The sequence below is a fragment of the Poecilia reticulata genome, linkage group LG9, assembly GCF_000633615.1.
Source record: "Poecilia reticulata strain Guanapo linkage group LG9, Guppy_female_1.0+MT, whole genome shotgun sequence".
Lineage (NCBI taxonomy): Eukaryota > Metazoa > Chordata > Actinopteri > Cyprinodontiformes > Poeciliidae > Poecilia > Poecilia reticulata.
The window spans coordinates 14,595,488-14,611,389 of NC_024339.1; the positions used below are offsets into that span (position 1 = coordinate 14,595,488).

General features: G+C 39.4%; 1 protein-coding gene across 1 annotated transcript in view; it reads right to left on the reverse strand.

Annotated features, from left to right (window-relative positions):
- ndufs4 (NADH:ubiquinone oxidoreductase subunit S4) overlaps positions 1–15,902 on the reverse strand; it is a 20,476-nt gene that overhangs the window by 3,008 nt on the left and 1,566 nt on the right. Inside the window, exon 2 of the mRNA XM_008418096.2 lies at positions 14,207–14,285. Within this exon, the coding sequence (XP_008416318.1) occupies positions 14,207–14,285 (79 nt within the window). The remainder of the gene's footprint in view (positions 1–14,206; positions 14,286–15,902) is intronic.

Here is a 15,902-nt window from a genome sequence, read left to right on the forward strand (position 1 = left end):
TATATATATACAAAACAGATGAGTCAATTTGTCCCAATGATCCAACTTGAAGCTATAGATCCTCCACATCATATTAGATTAATTATTAGTAGATTTTTGGAAAAAAAAAAAAGTTGGAAAAATGGGTTGATACTGAGCAGTAACAGAAAGTTTTTGTTGCCATAGTTACAGACATTTAGTCTTTCCTGAAAAGCATCAATGATGGCGCCAAAAATATGAATCTGACTGCTCCAACAGGTCATCTGGAGGTAATCCCAAACTTCAGTCCCAAAAAAAAAATGGTCTTGACTTTAGGAAAATGTTGGTTGGCAGCCGAAATGGAAATTTGCAATCAACTGTGTCATGTTTTTCTTGTCCATCACCAGACTAGAGAGAATTATTTCCACTTCAAATAACAGGGGCGCTGAAGAACAGCAAATTGTTATAAATCTGAGCAGTGAACATTTTTATAGACGCCATAAAGCAAGCGAAATGTTTTGGTTGTGTTTTTATCGTTTCATTGATATGATGGATCTTTTTGACATTTCTCATTTTGAATCTGCCCCATTTTTGTGTTTTGACCTGCCAGGATTTAAACTTTACTTTCTCCATTTTCATCCCAACATACCAGATGTTTATCACCAGGCTGAAAGAAAGTAGGCCAGTGTGACAATTGGAGTAGGTGGGACCTGGGAGCCCCTTCAGGCTCCTATCAAAGATCTGGTCCAATTCTTCAGGGAATTAGCAAACAAGCACTGGGAAGTCGGCGACAAAACACAGACGAACCTCCCAGCACGCCGGCAGCAGCCACCCAAAGACTGAGGCCTTTCCAGGAGGTACTCCTTTCAATGCAAGAATTTTACACATTTCAATGGCCATTACAACTTCAAAGAATCTAATTTTCATCATTGTCTGTCATCTGCCAGTTGATTTGTAGAGAGGGGGTCATTTTCCATGAACTCCACACAAAAGCCCGCCTTTCTTCTTGCCAAGGAGCCTCCGATGGCATCTAAGCCCAGTAAATTACAGGTCTAACTGCGAAACTACAGCTTGTTTTAGTGAAACATCTTTTTGCTGCGCTTAGTACAGCCTGAATTTAATCATAAGCAAGATCTGCACATTGAAAAGATTGTTAAAATGAAAGGAAAAGGACAGACAAAAGGAGGAGGGATGGTGGGGGCTGGACTTCACAAGTGCTTGGTAATTATTTCCGGCTGCCCTATCTACTTAACCTTAACAATTCCTTCTTGTCACAAAGAGGAGGAAAACATGTTCTCCTCACCCAGAGAGGGTAATGGTTCATGACACAATAACACACAACATAGTGTTGCATAGCAGCAAAAACGACGTTTTTTCATCAGGTTGGTGATCGGAAATGTGTCTTGAATTTAGTTTTTATTTTCAAGAGTGTTCAAAGATCTGCATTCCCATAAATGGGAGGATAGAAACCTTTTGAAAGTCTTGGAGCGGAGACCAAAACCTAAAACTCACCCTTCTGTACATTTAAACATGAAATAAATCATATCTGCAATCAGAAACTTTCTTTTTGCCGACTTAGTTCTGGTGGCTGGACGCAGGAAAATCTTTCTTTGAGCCACACTAGAAATGATGCCTCTGGGATTAGCAGGTCAGACTATGGTTCCGCGTATGTAGTTACATAAACCATAACTGACACATGGGGCCCATGCATGGTACACTGGTGTGGTAATTTGTCCAGATGTAGCAGACCTTAAATCATATCGTAGGGAGTGGATCTGCACATAAACAGAGCCAAAACAAGAACTCTGCCAAATCACTGAAAACCTTCTGCTCATTATCCGGCTTTGCATGCAGAAATACAAGTCTAGACCTCTATGATACTCTTCTTGCGTTACACCCGAGAGGTAGGAGGGTTATCGGCATAGCAGGCTCACCCACAATGCCCGGATTCACAAAGGCGGGTGGGGGGGGGGATGATTGTGGCTGGAATGTGGTGTGTTCCCAGGAGGACTAGAAAGGGTCGTCACAAAAGGAAAACCCACACGGTGGGCACTTTTTCTTCTGCCATGTACAGGAAGCAAAATGAGAACTATCAAGTTTGACACTATTCAGAGGGCCTTCACAGGGCCCTACAATACCTGGCTGGGCAGACAGAATGGCGGGCTTTAAGAAAGGAGGGTGGGGGAGATTGGCTGGCAAAGTCTTCGTCACGTGAAAGCGTGTCAATATTTCTGACACCTCCTGGCTACGGGCCAAAAAAAAGCGCATAGGAGGCTGTCGCTGTGGGGCTGCTGGCCCACCAGACTGCTGAAAGCTGGTACCCCTAATACTCCAACAGAGACCTGGAGCTGAACACTTCTGGGTAAACAACAAAGAAATCTCAAAGTGCTTTAGTCTGGAGGGGAAAAAACAGCTGGAAATAAAGGTGTTGATAATATGAGCTTTAAACTTTGAGAATCTTGAGCTGACGGTGCTAAACGCTAAACCAAACACCTGTAGCACTTATGAGTAATGTTAAAATCTAATTAGCTAAGGTTTTTAGAAACAATTAGATCCTCATGTTGCTCAATAAAACTGAAACTGCATTACATTCCCTGTCGAATGTTTGGAACGTTTGACGGGGAATGTTTGGAGTAAAAGTCTGAGTTTTCTTTCCTCCTTGAATGTCGTGCTGGTCCAAGTTGAAAAAAAAAAAAAAAAAAAAAAAGCTCAGCTGGCTCACGCTTTTGGACGCAAAGCGCTCCAGGAAATTCATTCTCTAGTAACAGACATGTGAACAAGTGTCAATATGAAGGCTGAAAAATGCTGAAGGCTGTCTCACAAAATAAAAACCATGAAAATACACAACATGGCAAACAAATAAAATGACAAACGGAAACAGACCGAAAAAGCATATATGCAAAAGCACATTTTGATTTTCATTTAATTAGAAAAAGGATCAACTGTGAATGATGAATTGGACATTGAGAAGATGCTTTTAACAGAATATGTTTTAACGAAGGAAACCGTGAGAGGGAGAGCAGTTCCAACGGGAAACTTTATCGCTTTAGAAGAGTCGTGAGGTGGACTTTCGATAAAACTAAGGAGAACTTAACCGTTTACTTCATACAAGTTTTTAACGCATCCTAGACAACTTTTTAATGTGACATTAAAAATAAAACAAACAAAGCAGACCTAAATAAGTCCTTGATTTATCTTAAGTACCTCCTAAAGTGTCAGGAATACTGACCATGGACCATAATGCAATGGGCTGAGTGAGCTGCAAGTAGAGAAATTATGACTGCAGTTCAGATATTCACTCATTTTCACACCGTGCACAATTACCAACCAGTCAATGCATTGATTATATTACAGAGAATTTAGTCAGTCGCTTAAACTTTCCCTATGATGTTATCATCATTCGCAAGGAGAAAAACTAAACTTTTAAAGGTAGATTCTCAAAGGCGTTAAGCATGGTTGGACACAAAGTCAGCGGATGGGACTAAATGAAAATATTAACATGTAACCAGGCATTCAGCAGAGGTTCCTATATCTACAAAGGGTTCAAGTTTTAAGGTTTTGCCTTGTTGCAAATCTGTTTGATACCTTCATCTGTGTATAGTTGAACAGAATCCAGTGCCTCTGCCCATGTCTGTCTGTCTGTCAGTGTTCACTCACTAAATTTTCTTCAAAGAGACAACATAGAAAATGTGCAAAGGGAAGACTGACATGCAGGCATGAGACGATTAACTGCCGTCTGCTTGGAGGAAGTAGGGATCTGTCTGAAAGAGGGAGTTAGGAGACAGGACTTTACCACCTAAATTCTCAGAGTCGGTTATTTTATTTTTAGCTTCAGGGATCAAATGGCAAACAGCAGAAGTGTTGTGTTCAGGTTTCAAAGTAAAAAACAGGAACGTCCGCATAGATCCACTCAAACAATGTTTGAGAGAAGACAAAAGCAGCAATTATTCCTCCACCTTTGTAAATCAAGACATGTGATAGCCTTACTGATGTGCTTCATATCACCTGCATGAGTCTCTCAGCTGTTTTATTTGTCCGGTTAAAGAAAACAGACAACAATGAGCAACTTGACTCTGAACAGGACACATAGGCAGCCGCACTGTCCTTTCCTCTAAGTGTTCTTCCAGCCACCATTACCCTCGTATCGTTTAACACATCTTGTCAGCTTCAGATGATTTGCAGGTGAATATCCGCGTTTCCTGCAGTTCACTTCCCACAGTTTATACAAAGGAATATTAAACCCAGATTTCTTCCTCTCAGTGATCTAAAACATGGCCTCCTTAGTCCTTCCGATATTATTTGCAGACCGGTCCAAATGAAAGAGGAGATTTTCTGTGGTGTGTTATGCTTTTCTGTAAGCGACTGAGCTTCGCCAAGACAGCAAATGTAATTTAGCCCTGGAAGTAGCTTGCCAACAATAAAACATATGGAAAAGGAAGAGAAAGTGAACAATCAGATATCACTTTTGGATGTGTGTTTGAGAAAGTCTTAATACAAATCAGATGAATTACTTAAAAAAAATTATTTCGATTGTGGAAATGTCTACTGGAGAAAAACTGAATCAAACTTTCAGAACTGTGAGACTTATGGCTTTGACTTTTAAAAGTCTTTTACATTTTCTATTTAAGTTTTTTCTAACTTTTTGGACCAGTTTTTTCCTTTTTTTTTAATTTTCAAAACTGTCAGAGTAAAAATAAAGTTATTTTCTTTTACCAATATGTTTCTTTCTGACTGGAGTTAAAGGTAATTTTCCTGGCTCAATGTCCCGATCAGAATCCGATGGAGAATGTTTGGAGGGAACTAAAGATGAGGGTGATTGCGCAGAGACCTTCCAGCCTCAAAGAGTTGGAGCTTCCTAAAATAAAGCATCACAATTGTTAACAAGGTAACAACTGCTCAGCTTTTACATAAAAGGTTTGATTGGCCAATAAAGAATTTATAACTTATTTCTACCAGAAACAAACTTCATAATGGTTGGAAAAAAATCATCTAAACCTGCTGTGGTAGTGAATAATTTTGGTCTCTATTGTATGTGAACAGAAACTGTGCAGGTTGTTTGGTTTTATTATTTGTGTTCAGCAGATCATAAAACAAGATGAAAAGGTGAGGTAAAGAAGCAATTCACAATTTTTAAACCACTTATAAAATATGTAATGCTTAGTTTGGATTAAAAAAAAAAGCTAATTATATATCATTAAAAAAAATCCAGAAACAGAGAAGTGACGATGCTTTGTTCAGGGTTTATAACGACCAAAAAAACTGCCTCAAATTGCCCTGTCGTTTTTGAATGATTGTACTTTTATTTCTACATAGATTAGGTCAGATTTTTGTTTTTAAATACTTGATCATATTTAAAGAATATTAATGATATAAGTATTACTTTTTCAGCAATTCAAAATGTTTTTACTTTTCCATATATAAAGTAAAACTACAATATTTTTTTTAAAATTATAACTATATAATAATGTTCTGTTGCTTTTGTATGGTAAAAGCAACTGAACTGAAATATAGTAATTCTGTTGGAAGTTTATTACATCGCATATTAAAGGACTGGATTCTTGAATTAAGTAAGAGTTTTAACTCTGTCACTGTTTTTATCCATAAAAACAATCAGGAAATATTCTGACAGTCAAATGTGTCTTTTTTTTAATAAGCTATGAAAAGTTGTAGCAATGTACTTTGAGCCAGCTGACTGGCAGTGCAAAGCAACAGGTAGGAAAGGAGAAATGCTGCGTGGCTCTGGGCTCCTTACAGCCAACAACTCTGGCCACTGTGGAATCTCATTAAAAGGGAATTTAAACCATAGAAAAAAAATAGTTTTTAATATTTAATGAAAAATTTCTATTTAAAAAAATAAAACTGCATAAAAACTTTGCTGTTATTTCCCCGAACTTACACTATAAAGTGCACTTTAACGACCAGAACTCAAACCACTAGGAAAAAGCAGAATTTTGTATCCAATTCAAAACAAGTCAACATAATTCAACGATAAATCTTCCCATCTGCTGACCCTTGAAGACAGCATTATTTGTTATGATGATTGTTACCTCTCCATGAACTGCAGCTTATTGGGGTAAAAGAAAACACAGAGGAATAATCCTGACAGAAACAACATGATTAACATGTTTGTCTAATAATTTTACTGGTTTAGATCAGTGTTTCCCAATCCCAGTCCCCAGAGGGCCATTGCATTTTAGATGCGCCTCCGTTCCAAAACACTTTATTCCGATGATTGCACGACCTCCTTTGGATGCCATCAAGCGCTGCAGAAGCCTGTTAATCACCCACTTATTCAAGTCAGGTGTGCGGCTGAAGGGAAGCACCTAAAACATACATCCGGTCCCTGATGAACCAAATAGAGAAACACTGGTTCAGCTAAATGTTTTATAACGGACATTACATTCGGCATGTACCATTCTGAATATGATTTTTATGTGATTAATGCCATTCGCTGACTTTTCTTTAAACTTCTTTAACATGAGGATTTGATAGGGTTGTTTGGATGTGGCCAGCTGTTTATCTACCTTTCAAACAAATTGTATTACTGGCAGAATAGCAAACTTTTATTCCAAGTTTAAATTGGAGCAGACACTAAAACTACAACAGTGCTGGTACATGGCTGCAATTGCTCAACAAATGTTTCTCAGTTGTCCAACTTTTAAAACCCATTAATTTAAGCTTTCCAGCTGGCTCTGCAGATAGAGACAAATAAACACGACCAGCGACATTTTTTGCGGACCTCGTACAAGAGTGACTCCTCTACCAAGCTGCAGCCTGTCACAGTGCGAACACCTGTACACCAAAACTGCAGCTCAGCGGCCTACAGGGGGCCGTAAGGTCAGCCGTGCTGAATGATGTTGAGTCAGCATGTGCTGAAAGCCCAAACACGTCACCCTTAACCCCACACCGGCCGGCCCACACCCAGACCGAGAGGCTCACTCATCAGCCTCCGCCGGTTCCCACCTTCAGACGACTTTGAAGAGTAAAAAGCGTGCCAATTACTGATTGGACATAGGAGGGGGGCGCGTCTAATAGAAACAAATATTATGTTGCTTGCTCATGTGTGGGAGTGATCCAGCACTGGAGCAAGAAGCAGCTGGCTCGAGGGTCATCTCGGATCTCGCATTACACAGCCTAGTGAGAATCGGAAGAAGGGGACAAAAGGAAAGGTCATTCAGGGAAGAGTTGCACAAAGGCTGTTTGTTTGGGGGAACATCTTAATAATATATAGGAGGTGAAACAACTTACTTGGAGGTGATGGAACCAAATCCTGGAAATGACACTTTTTCTGTTTTGCATATTTTTTATTTGTAGAACTTTGGGGGAACCGACCCAGTAGCCATTTTTCAGAATTGTTTAAAATTATGTAGCAGCAGTATTTTAGTTAAGTCATGAGATTCTCAGGCCTGGAGTAAAAATTTCACAGCATTTACCCCACAGCGTAAGGGACGATAGCCGGAACTAACTAAAACCTGCAAATACTTAAGACCCCCTCTAGAGCTGCCTGTTCTTAACAGCTTAGACATCAAATATACGTTAATGTAAATTAATACGCACAGCAGAAACCGTCTTAGGACTAATGCAGGAGCATTACAGTCTTTGCTATTTATGCTCTTGGTGGTACGGCCAATCAACACAGAGGAAAATAAGTAGCACTCCTGGATTGGCTGCTTTGCAAACGCCAGGTCAATAGCATGTCGCATTTCAGCTTTGCAAGCTGCATCATGAGTATTTTAGATATACTCTATAAAAAATTCTGTTAATAGGTGGATTTTCACAAGTAATTCAGAGTTACATTGTAGAGTTTTCTTCTTTCTTTAAATAAATAAATAAATCAGCAACTATGTGAAACCGCTGTATAATTTTAAACAAAGCTGTATGTCATCTAATCAGTTATCCATAGCAAAAAATAGAACAATTTCTCCTGTTACCTAAAGTAATTGAACATAATGACTAACACACTTGCAGAAGTGTTATCCATAACATGAATAACACTTTATGATGAAGACAAAATGATGAATGAAGTCCCTCTAAATTTATGAGTAGCTTTTATGTTTGTATTACTGAGAATATGGCATATTATGCCACGGGGGTTTATGTTTATAGTGTTCAAATCATGGCTGTTTGTGTTTTTTTGTTTATTTGTTTTTGCAGTCACTAATATCTCCAAACAGCTGAATACATCTTTCTTTTAAATGTTCTGTCCACCAGTTGAACAGCAATGGACAGCAACAAGTGCAGGAGGGGCAGCGCTGCATTATTCCGCTGTTCTGTCCAACCAACCAACCAAAATAACAGAACAGAACACAGCTTTATGAGACCTCAGTTCACCTCCATACAATTAATTACTATCAACCAGGTTTTGTTTCCAAACTATTATTGTGATTGGAAACATCTTTCAACAGCTGAATATCATATTTCTTGTAAGAGTGCGAAAAGATTTGCAGTCCTCTTTCAGCAAGCTGACTTGCAAAGGGCAGCAGCATGTTGAGGAAAGGTTTTATTATGAAGTTAAAGAAAAGTCCTGTTATTTTCTGGTATGTTAACAGGATTACATGCCTGGAATCAATAAGATTTATCAGAAACGATGGAGCAGTTCTCCTTACCTGCACCCTACGATGGTGCAACAATCATATGAGTCATGCATCATAGCTACGATCCGTTCGTTTCTGTTACTCATTTAGTTGTTTACCTTCTTACTCATGAGAAAAACTTCAGAGCACATATTTGGAACCTTTGTCAGATTTTGTAAAATCGAGAGGGAACAAACAAGGCGGTCGGTTGCCTTTATCACTAACGAGCAAATGCAAGTGTAGGCAAACAGAAGTGACACTCCTTTTTCCACTTCCAATCCGCAAACACAACCAGACACTTCCAATATGAAGCCCTCACTGACAGCAGAAGAGTCCTCCTAAGAGGCTGGTTCTCAATGGAAGCGAGTGCTAATAAAGGAAATACCTTTTACTGAATGATGCATAATAAAGCCTCTTGTCTGGTACTCTTCAAAGACTAACATCCTCTGACCCTCTACACTCCAAACTTGAGCTGTGAGATCTTTTTTCCCCCCTTTTGGATAAACGCGCCGTATGAGAGGTTCAACCAGACAAAACAGACACTTAAGTTGCTGTGTGCAAAGGAGGGAGGAAGGGTGGGAGAAGGGTAAAAACGGAGGGGGGAGTCGGGGTAGTGAATGTGGTCTGCTCCATGGTAGGTCACCCCGTCTGCAAGAGTGGTCTGAATCTGAAAGTGTTCACCTCTGTACTGTAGACTTCAAAGTGCTGCTGCGACGCATATTTACATGCATGAGTTACCCGGACTGCGAGCGGGATGCAAGGAAAGTTCACGTATATGGATGGGCTTTACTCTTTTGTTTACAAATAACATTTTAAAAAAAAGATTAAAATTTTAAAAAGTTTAAATTTATCCTCCATTTAACAGGCTGTTCTTTTGAGAAAAGATTTTTGTGGCATTCCAGATTTGGGTAAAAAAACAAAAAAAGTGAACCAAAACTCCCAGTTGACTCCATTTTGAGGCCAATTAAAATCATCCTACATGAGAAACCCTGTCAGTCAAGATAAATGCTGACTGACAGGCGCAGGATCCCTCAATCTGATTCTAATTTAGGTCTTTAAAAAGAACCAACAACATGCCTTTTGAGTCAACCACCTTACCGCAGTCAAACCCAACATCTTGTGCACAGATGTTATGTCAATTGCCAGACAAGTGGTGTGCACCGAGATTCACTAGAAACCAAGAATTTTGCACTGAGCAAAGCATGCCAGGAATAAAATAGCCCTACCAATCTAATACACCCTCCTCCTCTATCCACCTTCTTTCCTCTTCGTCGATTCCTCGCGGCCTAATAACTGTCCTCCTCCGCCTTGTAAAACCCCACAGCCTTTAGAGAACTCTATAACAAGGCTTCAACAAGCGCTTTAAGATTATGGAGTTGTCTTTATGTGGAGAGAGAGAGCGGAGCGGGCCGTGGCTGAAGCGGGAGTAGTAGACGTTTGGACACTTGTGAATAAGCGGGGGTACAAAGTGCTGCTTATTGAGGCAGCTGTTATGGTTGTTTCTGCAGAAGGGGGCCGGAGTGTTAAAGCAAAAAGGAGCTGACTCTAATTGACTGAGGTCACAGACATTCCCTGTAAAAGCTGTGTATCAGTGGCCAGCCAGCCGGACCCTGGGAGCTGCCCAGCATGCTTAATCAAACAGTAATTACAAACAAAGGCGCGTCGGCCCGGGCGCTCCGGGGAACAGCCCCGGGCACTGGAGCTCCATCACGCATCTTTTTTGTTTGGCCTCCGTCCAAAACGTCTGACAATCACGTCAAAGTTTAGTTAGTAATAAAGTCATAATTAAAATTTTACATTTGAGAAAGTGGGGTGGGGGGGGGGCGGGACGTCAAACGCTTAAATTAATTCAAATTAAAATGGCAAAGAAAGTATTCATAGGGGAATTAGAAATTCTTTACATTGACGCAATAAAATAAAGGCAGAGTTTGGCTTTTAAAATCCTGGAAAGAAAGGCTGCTGCAGCATTAGTCTTGAAAAACCCTAAATACACAGCCAGAATTATATTTTTGCGTTATAATGGCCTAGTCAAAGATACAACATGAATCTAGTTGAAAGTGTTCTCTATCAAGTCTATAGCACCTGAGCCAATATTGCAAAATCCCATCACACCTTTCTTGTTTGTAAAATAAAATTTGAAAACCATTTCTTTGTTGGTAGCTTATAGCATAAAAACCCTAAAAATAAGTTTAAGTTTGAGGTTTGAAAGTTATAAAATGCTTAAAAACTTCAAGAGGTTTTTACTTCAGTATATCAGTATAAATTGCTTGATGTTAGATGCTTCGCTGACTAATTATTGTTCTCTGTAACAGTCAGTATCGCGTGAGCCTTTCCAATAAATTTGTCCGCATTCTGGGAGAGATGGAAGTTTTTGTCCTTCACCTCCTAGATTTGAGCGTAACAGAGAAGGACAGAAAACCTGCGGAGATGCGAGTTCCTGTAAGGGGTTGCATTTTATTGGACAGATGAGAACAAAGGACAAGATAAGCGAGTATCACAGACAGAAACAGTCAGACGGTTTCTGGAGCGAAATCAAAACATCACTTGCCCTGCTCAAAAACTGCAGCCTCATCTAAATGAAATAAGCAAAATGCCACATCCTGCTCTGGCTGGCAAAGAGAGGGAGCGCCCTCACCCGACATTACCTCTCAAAAGATCGAGATCTTTTTGCCGATTGTTCTCCACAGAAAGCAATTTTCACTTATCGACGGGCTGACGGCCGACTAGAGTGCCGACGTGCTCCCAAATGCCCGACAGGAAGAGAACTCTTGCTGCCCTCTTCCATGTGAGATTGAGACCACTGCACTGTAAACAGCTGAGGCCCTCTCTTTCTGGCCCGTCTGGGTGAGCATTAGGGTACTTCCCGCCGTCGCCAGCAACAACACGCCACAAAGGAAGCTCTGTGACCAACAACACTGAGGTGGCCACTGTCTTTTTTTTTTTTTCTCCCCCAATTGAGTCTCACAAACTTTTTTTTTTCTTTCTGTGCAAACTCCTTTTCTTTAAAATCCCTCACTGTGTTTTGGAGGCCCTTTTTTCTCGTCTCTGCTGGTCCTCTCGGCGGCCCCTACTGAGAGGACAGAGACAGACACTCCGCCTAGCCAAAGGTTTGTCTGCCAGTATGGCCAGCTTTGCTTTGAGACAAAAGCACACCGATGCTGCTCACACCGCCCCCTGGCCATTCAAAAAAAAAAAAAAAAAAAGTCCAAAACAGACTCCCTCATTCCTCCTAAACTCAATTTTGTTTGCACTTATTTTCTATGTCCTTGATGCTTCACTAAGACACCACAAACTTCAAATGCTTTGTTTTAAGCGGTTGGTACAGCGTTAACTTTGGCCACTTCAAACATCGGTTTATTTTGTGTTCAGGTCCAAAAGCTGCATGTTTTTATCCGTCTTGTATTGTTCTTCTTTTTTCTTTTTCAGCCAACATTAGATCCATACGTGCCGATGAGAAAAGAACCCAAAACATAAAACATGCAGAGGTGAGTTCATGTTTTAATTCAAAATGTAGTAAAGCTCTGAGCTGCCCGTTTCTTTCCTGAACACTATGAGTAAAATCTGTTTTGAGTAAAGTCACCAGATGTTTGTGGTCACATTTACTATGAATCAAAACAAAAGCAAAACATTGAATGTAAAGGATGGATACTTTTGTAGTGAATATTTAAATTTTTGTGTAAAAAATCTTTACCTGAACGTAAAAATAAATAGTGTCCAACTGCATTCACTGTCTCTGAACTATTCTTGAATTGGTCAAAGACACATGCCTTATAAAGTCATTTCGAGAGCCACAAATGGTGTGTTGTGTTAATTTGTTCTATCTATAAGCAAAATTACAGATCCAAACTAACCACAGGCTATAAAATCCTAACATACATCTATCCCATAGAAGATTCTGTGTGCCATGGATTGGTCACCTCTTTGGTAACTCTAAGGGATTACCGAGCAGGAAATGTAACAGAAGATAAATCTCTGTTTTCATTTATCAGTCAGCGAGAGAGCAAATGTCTCAGAAGTCAAATGCCAAACCGAGGTCAAATACTAATTTACTAATTTAAATATTTACAAGTTTGCATGGAAAACTTGCAAGTTACATGTGGAACTACGATGATTCCCTATTGACCCTGGTTTCATCTGTCCACAGATTGAATTTTTAAAATCTAAATGACATTAAATCAAATCAAATCAAGCTTTCTAGTCAATCTGATGTGCATGGAATCGTAGTGCAGTAAAGTAAAAGCGTGTCTTTCCCGGGTCAACATCACTAAGTCAATAAAGGCCACAATTAGGCTTGCTTGGTAGGTATCAGATCAGTAAGCTATTTTAATAGGAACATTTTTTCTTCCACAAGGATCATTTCGATTTAATTCTCGTAAACGTCAATTTATCTTAATTCTAGCTCCAATTCTGCACATTTCAAGTAAATTTCAGTTATCTTAAACCAGCGCAGTCAAGTCACAGTCTGATGGTGCTTCACCGACCTTTTCCATCTAAAAGATGAGCTATGAAATCTCACATAAACTGCGTACAGGCTCACAGGCTGCTCATTTGTGGCCTGATTAGTGGAAAAAAAACAACAAAAAAAAACAAAACACTGAAGCAGTTAATTCACGATTACATGAGGTTGGTTTTCATGAGTTTCATAAATATAACTATTATTTAAACTTGCATTTTGTATTTAATCGAGTTATGTTTGTCGCATATTCAAATTTGGTTGATGATCTGAAACATTTAGTGAGCTAAAAAACCCAGAGGAAATCAGTAAGGAAGCAAAATATTGTAGGTCACGTAAAAAAAAAAACAAAAAAAAAAAATCATAAACATGGCAGAAGAGCGACGATCAGAATACTTCATATACGAATAAACAACAACAAAAAGACACAGCAGTATTTATCAAACTTTGCATTTAGAGTTGTGGACCAGAATTTCTCCACCGGATTCGACTCTGGCCTCTTAGTTTGTTTGTGAGAATCTGCTGAATGCAAAACGTAAGGCTCAAACAGACAATTTATTTGTTGGCCTATTTGATATTCATCTAACACCCTGCTTGACCTGTAAAAGAAAAAGTTAATTTCAGACATCGAGTGACACTGCTGATGATCACAGCCGATATTTAGTCATTAATAACCTGGGGTAAGGCACAGTGGAGCCAGGAAAGAGCTGCTACTGGATGCGATGAACCAATGTTACATTTCTCTCCCTCTGTGCTCAATGTAACATGAAACCTTATTGGTTTATGTAATGTTGGACAGCCACAAAACTGTACAATATCAACATATATTTGAATAACAAAGAAAACACCATAAGGGTCAAGAAATGAATGATCTGTAGTTATTTTGTTGCTCTACAAACTATATTTTTTCCGTTATACGTGAAACTAGATTTGAGCATTACTCGCAGCAATTCTGCCAAATTGCTGCCCAAATTCCACTCAGTAAGCTATTCAGTAGTTGTAATAACAAGGACGGCTGTGCCAAAAGGATTAATGTGAGCGTTGAGCATGCACACTAATGACAAAACCTGCCATCAAATTGTTGCAAAAGCCTACTGTCCTGTTGAAGCTGATTAAGAGTTTCCAACTGTTTACCAAGAAAATAATTGGTAGACGGCAGATCAGACAAAAAAAAAAAAAAAAAAGGCAGCTATGTGTCACGTTGAAAAGCAGGGATTCTTACCAATTTCTCATCAACGGTAATAAGTTGCGTGTCTTGTTCTGCTTTCTCTGCCAGCCTTGATGCTGATGTGCTTGCAGACCTGAAAAATCAATGAATGGGCATTACACTCAACGGCCCACTACAAAGCAGGAAATTACACAAACAAGTGGCATTCTGCAGCCACCGACAGTCTTGGAGGACGCGGTGGGGTGAGGGTACAGTGAAAAGGAAGCGGCTAGGAAGGAATCCCCCCCGCCACCTATTAGTTCTGTCTGGTGAATCTCTGGCAGAGCCTCGCTCTCATCCTAATGACGGGACGTGCTTACTGCTGGCTGCTGGGTGACTGGCAGGCGGGGACTGTGGAGCTCTTTGTGAAAGTGCAGCCGTATCCTGACACTGAGCGGCGCAGGGCCATCGCCACTCAGCCAAGGAAGGGCTCACTCAGCATAATGTCCTAATTATCAAAATATGACCGAGACAATTTGTAGGAATATCGGCTACAAAAGCGTAACTTTACTTTTCACAAAAGAGAACGAAAAAGGTGTGCTGTGCTTGATGAAATGCGTTGATTGTTTGGCCGGTAACTGCAGATTTTTACCTCAACTGCTTACATCAAACTAATAAACCAATCTGTACCACAGCAAAGCCGCTGCACATTGTCACATTAATTAATCAGAAAGCTTAGGGGCGGCACAACTTGGATTTTCTTTTTTTTTTTTTCCCGTTAGGCCTTTGATGGTAACAAATTTTGCTGGATGATAAATTGTCCCAGAAGTTATTGTGATATATTGCAATGTTGTTGTTCTGAGACCATTTTCAAGTAATATAGTGGTAATGATAAGATAATAATGCAAAAAAGCATTCTCAAAGATCAATGTAATTTTAATTCTTATAGAAATGTAACACTAGAACTGGAAGACATTTTAAATATCCAAAATAAACTAAACAATAGAAACAAAAAATAAATAAATGAATTATGAACAAAATTGTCCTTCGAATGTACGGCAAGTATTAAATACATTTCTAACTGCTTTCTGATTTTGTAGAATGAGCGATATTCTAATGTTGTTTTGATCTGTCATCTGGTATTAAATAATTATTATTTCTGGACGCAACTAGGCAAGGTTTCAAAACAACAACAAGCTTTGAGCTACAGTTTAACATCTCTTATGAGGAAACAAAAAAGAAGTTTGGAGATCAGGTTTTCATTTTTTGTTTTTCAGCTGTAAACAATGAGCACAAGGTCCTGTGAGACTCTTCCCTCCACTTGTTGCTGCATACTGCCAATCAGCTGTCTGAAAGAAGCTTATTTACACTTTTCCTTCACTTGCAAGACTGGCACATTAGTTTGTTTGAAAGATTTCGATCACAAACAACACGGATATTAAAGGAGCTAAAGAAGCACCACCTTCCATCTACCTAAGGAAACACTATTTTGAAATTAAAATCACTGTGAACTGCATGTCTGTTAGCAGCCGACTGCAGCCTGGCGATGATAGCTTATACCTCATTACATAACTCATGTGGTGGGATTAAAAACAATTCCAAATACTAGTTAATGTTTACAGAAAAAGCACAATAACCAAAAATAAATAAATAACAACAAGCTGTCTTCTACAGAAGAAAATTAAAGTATTGGAATGGTCCAGGTAAAGTCTGACCAGAGTAATTTGAAGATAGCTGTGCAACAGATATGCCCTCACAATCTGATAGATTA